Here is an 8265-nt window from a genome sequence, read left to right on the forward strand (position 1 = left end):
GAGTTTAGTGCTGTCATTTTGATGTCTTTTTGTGTGTGTTGTTCATAGTTTCTTTGTTCCATTTAATTTTCTGTGCCGAGCATGTTTCTTTATGTATTTCCTTTTCATCTTTTTCATTGTTGTTGATTTTCTGTTTGCTGAGTCTTTACATTTTTCTTGTTTTTTATTTTGATGTGTAGGATTATTAGTTTCCTTTGTGGGTACCTTAATATTTACCCTTAGTTTTCTAAGTTTATACCAGTCTTTTATTTCTTTATATCGACTTGACTTCCTCTCCATATGAAAAATCTATGTCTGTATTTTTTAAGTCCCTCTTTTTTGTTTTAATGTTGTCATCTTTTACATATTGACATCTGTTTCCCTATTTTCAGTGTTTTACCTTTGATTTACTTTTGTGACCTCCGTGAGTTGATATCTGGTTTCTCTGTTCTGTGTCCTAGTCTTGGATTGTTATCTGATGTTACTGATTTTCTAACCAGAGGACTCCCTCTAGTATTTCTTGTAATTTTGGTTTGGTTTTTGCAAATTCCTTAAACTTCTGTTTATCTGGAAATACCGTAATTTCACCATCATATTTGAGAGACAGTTTCACTGGGTATGTAATTCTTGGCTGGCAGTCTTTTTCCTTCAAGGCTTTATATATGTCACCCCATTGCCTTCTTGCCTGCGTGGTTTCTGCTGAGTAGTCCGAGCTTATTCTTATTGACTCTCCTTTGTAGATGACTTTTCGTTTATCCCTAGCACTCTTAAAATTCTCTGTCTTTGGTTTTGGCAAGTTTGGTTGTGATATGTCTTGGTGACTTTCTTCTGGGATCTATCTTGTGTGGTGTTCGATGAGCATCTTGGATAGATATCTTGTCATCTTTCATGATATCAAGGAAGTTTTCTGCCAACATATCTTCAATAATTCTCTCTGTATTTTCTGTTATTCCTCCCTGTTCTGGTACTGCAGTCATTCGTAGGTCATTCCTCTTGATATAGTCCCACATAATTCTTAGGGTTTCTTCATTTTTTAAAATGCTTTTATCTGATTTTTCCTCAAATAAGTTGGTGTCAAGTGCTTTATCTTCAATCTCACTAATTCTGACTTCCATTGCCTCAATTCTGATCCTATGACTTTCTAATGAGTTGTCTAATTCTGAAATTTTATTGTTAACCTTCTGGATTTCTGTTTGCTGTCTCTCTATGGATTCTTGCAGCCTGTTAAATTTGTCATTGTGCTCTTCTCTAATCTCTTTAATTTCATCCATTACGTGTTCTGCATTTTGCTTAATTTCCTTCCTAATTTCTTGAAGGGTTCTGTATATTAATCTTTTGTATTCTGCCTCCAGTAATTCTAAGAAATTGTCCTCCTCTGGAAAATTTCTAGATTCTTTATTTTGGGAGTTTGCTGAAGCCATCATGGATTGCCTGTTTATGTGATTTGATATTGACTGTTGTCTCTGAGCCATCAATAAGTTATAATATTTATTTTATGTTTGCTTACTGTGTTCTAGCTTCTTGTTTTGTTTCAGTATGCCCAAATAGGCTGCTCATATGAGCTAGCTTGATTATTGGCACCTTTGAAGCTCTACTGTCCTGTCACCAGGTGGTTGGATCTGTTACTAGGTATGTGAGCTCAGGAGTCCACCCACTCCTCCTGTATGGACTCAGCTCAGGTGCCCAGGTCGATAGCCACCAAGTGTGTGGTGTAGGCTCTCACCTACAGTCCTAGATAGCCATGGGTGATTGGTGTAGGCACATGTATCTGGCTGCAGCAGGGGGACACACTCTGAGCAAGGCACAGGGCTGACAGCCGCCCACGAGTGTCCAGGACGAAGGCATGTCCCTGTTCCCTAGACTGTGTAGGTGGGTAGGTTTTACAGCTGGACTATGAGCACCCAGTGCTGTTGGCTGTAAGGACTAGGGGGCACCTCTTATTCTTGGGCCCCTATTTCAGGTGGCTAGGTGGTGTGGGTGGAGCCACCAGTCCTCAGGCCCCTGATGTGTGTAGATGAAGACCCTGCTTAATGGGCAGAGCAGTGTCAAATGTCACAAACCTGCCACTTCACAGCTGAAACAGTTGAAGTTAGACTGCAGGTATATAACCTGTCGTACTGAGGTAATAAGGGCCTATGCTGTTGAAATGGCCCCACACAAGTCTCTGCAGGTGGAGAGGCACTCAAAGTCCGTGGATCCCTTATGTCTGTGCCTAGGCAAAAGATCTATACCTACCCTGGGTTCCTGGCTTAGGGGAGCTGGCAGTTTATTTTTTCCCCCGTTAATTTGTTCACTCCCCTATGCCAGGAGAATGGCTCAGGGCTTGTGACGGCTGCTATTTCCGGCCCAGCAGACTCGGCAATTGCTGAAGCCGGTCCGGGACCCAGTGCAGAGCAGGGAGCAGGGAGGTAAATGGGAGAGAGGTTTTTCCCTAAGGGGGGTGTTTTTGATCCTCGCAGTAGGCTGTACACAAGTACTTATCTTTTCCTGATCGAGGGCTGCTTCTCACTGGTTCTGGGTGGGCAAGTAGACTCTCTGGAGCTGGGTCTGTCCTGGTGCAGAAAATGCACCTCTCAAGTACCGGTGCTTGCTTGCCTCACCGCTCACCCATGAGCTGATTAGGCCTGAAGAGCTCAGGCTCTCGTCGGGTCAGGTCTGGCAACTCCTTGCTGCTTCCGAACCGTCTCTCCCTCCCCCTGCCACTCAGTCCGGTTCCTCAACTTTGTGTTAGATGTTCAGGGCTCCTATATTGTCATATGTAATTGATTCACTTGTTTTTTCACGTCTTTGTTGTAAGAGGGTCCACCAGAAACGTCTGACTACTCCGCCTTCTTGGCCCCACCTCCTGATGGATTGCTTTAGATGTAGGTGATGAGAAAATAGAATGACTGCAAGATGTAAGGGTGAACTGTGAGTGAGGTAATAGATGAAGTAGATGCTCTGATAGCAATAGAGCCATGAATATGAAAGAGGAGGTAGGCTTGGCCACAGAGCAAAGCTGGAAAGCCAAAAAATTGAGGGTCTGACTTAGGCTCCAGCCTAGAGAAGAGAGTTAGTTGAAGGATGATCTGTGGTAGAAACAAATGAGTGAGGTATGCTAAGCTTGGCTATCCCATTTTAAAGGCAGTACCATTACCAGTTGCTATTGAGTCAATTCTGACTCATGACAGCCCCATGTATGTCAGAGTGGAACTGTGCCTCACAGGGCTCTCAATGTCTGATTTTTCAGAAGTAGGTCTCCAGGCCTTTCTTCTGGGGCCCCTCTGGGTAGACTCAAACCTCCCAGCTTTTCAATCAGCAGCTAAGTGCATTAACGGATTGTACCACCCAGATACTTGGAGGCAGTATAGAGTTTGTTTTATGTATTTTGGAGCCCTGTTGTTGGGTATGTAAATATTCATTATAGTTATGTCCTCCTGGTGTACTGACCCTTTAATCATTATATAGTGCCCTTCCTTATCCTTTGTGGTGGATTTTACTTTAAAGTCTGTTTTGTCAGAGATTAATATTGCCAGTCCTGCTCTTTTTTGAATGTTGTTTGCTTGATATATTTTTTTCCATCCTTTGAGTTTTAGCCTGTTTGTGTCTTTAAGTCTAAGGTGCGTCTCTTGTAGGCAGCATATAGATGGATCATGCTTTTTTATCCAATCTGCCACTCTCCGTCTCTTTATTGTGCATTAAGTCCGTTTACATTCAGCGTAATTATTGATAGGTATGAGTTTAGTGCTGTCATCCTGATATCTCTTTTTGTGTGTTAGTCACAGTTTCTTTGTTCTCCTCAATGTCCTATGCTGAGTCATTTTTCTTTATGTAGTTTTTTTTCATCTTTTCCTTTGTTGTAGATTTTGTGTTTGCTGGGTCTTTATGTTTTTCTACTTTTTTATTTTGATTTGTAGGATTGTTAGATTCCTTTGTGGTTACCTTAATATTTACCCCTATTTTTCAAAGTTTATACCAGTCTTTTATTACTTTGTATTGCCTTAACTTCCCCTTTGAGGCAGTATAGAAACCATGAAAGTAAAACTACTAGATTCAGAGTTTGGAAAACCAATGTTTGAACCCATGGTAAATTAGTTCTCACCTGCAAAATAAAAAACAGCAATACCTACCTGGCAGGGTTGCTGTGAGGATCAGATGAGTTAATGTTTGTCATGGATTGAATTGTGTCCCCCCAGAAAATGTGTGTATCAATTTGGCTGGGCCATGATTCCCAGTATTGTATGATTTTCTTATATGTTGTAAATCCTGCCTCTATGATATTAATGAGGGAGGATGGGCGGCAGTTATGTTAGTGAGGCAGGACTCAATCTACAAGATTGGATTGTGTCTTGGGGAAGTCTCTTTTGAGATATAAAAGAGAGAAGTAAGCAGAAACCAGGGTACCTCATACCACCAAGAAAGCAGTGCCAGGAGCAGAGCACATCCTTTGGACCCGGGGTCCCTGCACAGAGAAGCTCCTATTCTAGGGGAAGATGGATGAGAAGGCCGACAGAGAGAGAAAGCCTTCCCCTGGAGCTGATGCCCTGAATTTGAACTTTTAGCCTCCTTTACTGTGAGGAAATAAATTTCTCTTTGTTAAAGCCATCCACTTGTGGTATTTCTGTTATAGCAGCAGTAGATGAATAAGACAGTGTTTAAACAAAATACCTATTAGAATAACTTGTATGTAGTTTCTTTCCCTCTTTCCATCTGGTAAGAACACTTTTCATTTCATTTTGGAGTTTCTACCAATGGCCCTATGAGAGATGTTTTATATAGGAGTCAAGGATGGAGAGACGAGACTTGGAGGTAAAGTTAGGCTGCACTCAGGAGATACTTACATAGTTAAGCTGAATTTAGTAATTACGCTTTCTCCATAAGTATGATTTGGCAATCTTTACCTTATAGCAATACAATTAGCATATTCCAGAAAGCAGGCCAAGAGAAGTATTCTAAAGAAACACAAAGTGGTCAGTCAGGTAACAGAAAGAAGAAAAGCTCAAGAGACATTCCCCAGGCTTCTTGGGTATACGCCAGTGTACATGTAGGAAGCCTTTTGTTTGAAGAGGTTTTTTTCCCCCTCCTCTTTCCCTTCCTTTCCTTATCCACTTATAAAATGAAAATATCTTTACGAACCATCTCTCAAATAGGTATTAGGATAGGAAAATCTTAAAGGCAAAAGAGCCGCCGTATCATTTTGTTATTTTCTTTTGATATTCATTTGTCAATTCTGTGTTTTATCTAGTCAGTTGCATGCTTGCCTGATGTCTCGGATTAGTGTGTAAGACCTTTGAGGGTAGAGCCTGTCATTCGTTCTGTTAACCGTCAGTAGCTATAGAGCATGTTTTCTGCTTCTGACTGAGACTTATGAGGTGTGGTCACTATGAAGGAAGGCAGAATTTATTTTCTTCAGATTGTGTTTCAGTCTTTGCCTTAGTACCCTTGTAATCTCGTATATCTGATATACTGGTTCATTTTTATTTTATAGGGATGTTGTTCGGATATTTCATCAATGGTAAAAGAGGCTCAAAAGGAAGTGATTCAAATTGTACAGCAGGCTGTGAAGTATGTGGGACAATTAGCAGTTCTGAAAGGGAGCAAGCTACATTTTCTGGAAAACAATACCAACAAGGCTGTCAGTCTTCAGGTAATTTAGCAACATTTTTGAAAGATTTCATCTGAGGGAACAGTAGAGGTTTCTGATAATAGTCATAATCACTTGACAAGTACTTTCTATTCTTCAAAACAGCTTGTACTTTTAATAGTTGGAGAGTAAGATTTAAAACTGTTTCCATCTAAGTTGGTCAAATGTACCAGATGATTTTAGAAACCTCCCTTTAACCAAGGAGGTTAAAAATGGATAATAGCAATCTGCTACAGAGCGTTTGCTTAGCCAATCAGCACAAGAAGAACTCAGTAATTCTAGAAAATTAGTGCTTGCTGGCTTTGAGTATTCATGTTATTGAAAACATAATATTATATAAGAATATTTGTGTGTAACTGTTCTATCCACAGTGTCCTGCCTAAGATAGTAAACATTCTTTACAACATGCTATATTTGAAATAAGGAGTCCTGGTGGTGCAGTGGTTAAGTGTTAGGCTGCTAATTGAAAGACTGACGGTTTGAACCCACCAGCCGCTCAGTGGGAGATAGGTGTGGCAGTCTGCTTCCGTAAAGATTACAGCCTTGGAAACCCTATGGGGCATTTCTACTCTGTCCTACAGGGTCACTATGGGTCGGAATCAACTCAGTGACAATGGGTTTGGTTTTTTCATATGTGGAATACTAAAGTGCAGACTTGTTAATTTCTTTCCTCATAGACTGTTAGTTCTTATTCTAGCTGTATGTAAATTTAATGAACTTGAAATGTATGTGTCTCTAAAATAAACAGAAATTATAACTTAATTATTTGATAATTTTTTAAAAATGTAAAACCAGAATTTGCCTATTAATGCTTAAAATTTTTTTCTAGGAGGATTTTATGGATGCTATTTGTGATGGTGTAGACTTAGGAATGAAGATTCTATTAGATTCTGGACTGGAAAAAACAAAAAAACTTCAGCCTGAACTCTTAAGGCTGTGTGCACAAAATGAGGTAAGATGAAGAAAAGAATGTTCTGTATAGTACCACTTAGTATATAAGGTTGATTTATAAAGAACAATTTAACTCCCAAACAATAGTCTAACTTAATCAGTAAAGAATGTCTGCCTTGAGTATTGTGCTACTTTAAAGAATTATTTATATGGGATCAAGTTGACAACAGCAACTTGAAAGATTAGATAGGAATCTTAGAGGGCAGTGAATTTATGTTAATAGGGAAGGAACAACTCAGAAGAGGAGGGTGAGAATGGTTGCACAACTAGAATATAATCAGTGTCACTCAATAGTACATGAAGAAACTGTTGGATTGGTGTATGTTTTGCTGTATACGTTTTCACAGCAACAAAAAATAAAATAATTTTTTTGTGTGTGTTTCAAGTGAAGGTTTACAGTTCAAGTTAGTTTCTCATACAAAAAATTTATGCATACATTGTTATGTGAGCCTGGTTGCTCTCCCTGTTCTGTGACAGCACACTCCTCCTTTCCACCCCAGATTTCCCATGTCCATTCAACTAGCTCCTGACCCTCTCTGCCTTCTCATCTCTCCTGTAAACAGGAGCTGCCCATTTAATCTCATGTATCTACTTGAGCTAAGAAGCACACTCTTCACGAGTATCATTTTCTTTCTTACAGTCCAGTCTAATCTTTGTCTGAAGAGTTGGCTTCAGGAATGGTTTCAGTTCTGGGCTAACAGAGAGTCTGGGGGCCATGTCTTCCAGGGTCCCTCCAGTCTCAGTCAGACCATTAAGTCTGGTCTTTTTACTAGAATTTGAGTTCTGCACCCCAGTTTTCTCCTGCTCCGTCAGGGAGTCTCTGTTGTGTTCCCTGTCAGGGCAGTCATTGGTGGTGGCCAGGCACCATCTAGTTCTTCTGGTCTCAGGCTGATGGAGTCTCTGGTTTATGTGGCCTGTTTGTCACCTGGGCTAATATTTTCCTTGTGTCTTTGGTATTCTTCATTCTGCTTTGCTCCAGGTGAGTTGGGACCAATTGATGCATCTTAGATGGCCACTTGCTCGCTTTTAAGATGCCAGACGCCACTTACCAAAGTGGGATGCAGAACATTTTCTTAATAAACTTTGTTATGCCAATTGACCTAGATATCCCCTGAAAGCATGGTCCCCAGACCCCTGCCACTGTTACTCTGTCCTTTGAAGTGTTTGGTTGTATTCAGGAAACTTCTTAGCTTTTGGTTTAGTCCAGTTGTGCTGACTTGTCCTGTAGTGTCTGGTGTCCTTCCCTTCACCTAAGATAATTCTTGTCTACTATCTAGTTAGTGAATACCCCTCTCCCACCCTCCCCACCCTTGTAACTATCAAAGAATGTTTTCTTCTGTGTTTAAACCTTTTCTTGAGTTCTTATAATAACGGTCTTATATTTGTCCTTTTGCGGCTGACTAATTTCACTCAGCATGCCTTACAGATTCATCCATCTTATGAGATGTTTCACAGATTCTTTATCTTTGCGAAGTATTCCATTATGTGAATGTACCGTAATTTGTTTATCCATTCGTCCATTGATGGACACCTAGGTTGTTTCCATGTTTTTGCTATCGTGAACAGTGCTGCAATGAACGTGGGTGTGCATGTATCTATTTGTGTGATGGCTCTTATTTCTCTAGGATATATTCCGAGGAGCGGGATAGCTGGATCGTATGATACTTCTATTTCTAGCTTTTTAAGGAAGTGCCAAATCGATTTCCAAAGTG

General features: G+C 40.3%; 1 protein-coding gene across 1 annotated transcript in view; it reads left to right on the forward strand.

Moving 5' to 3' along the window:
* The window catches only part of KIF14 (kinesin family member 14), an 83022-nt gene that overhangs the window by 56344 nt on the left and 18413 nt on the right, over nt 1–8265 (forward strand). The window contains exons 26-27 of the mRNA XM_004375316.3: nt 5447–5605; nt 6432–6554. Of these exons, the coding sequence (XP_004375373.1) occupies nt 5447–5605; nt 6432–6554 (282 nt within the window). The remainder of the gene's footprint in view (nt 1–5446; nt 5606–6431; nt 6555–8265) is intronic.

The sequence above is a fragment of the Trichechus manatus genome, unplaced genomic scaffold, assembly GCF_000243295.1.
Source record: "Trichechus manatus latirostris isolate Lorelei unplaced genomic scaffold, TriManLat1.0 scaffold00035, whole genome shotgun sequence".
Lineage (NCBI taxonomy): Eukaryota > Metazoa > Chordata > Mammalia > Sirenia > Trichechidae > Trichechus > Trichechus manatus.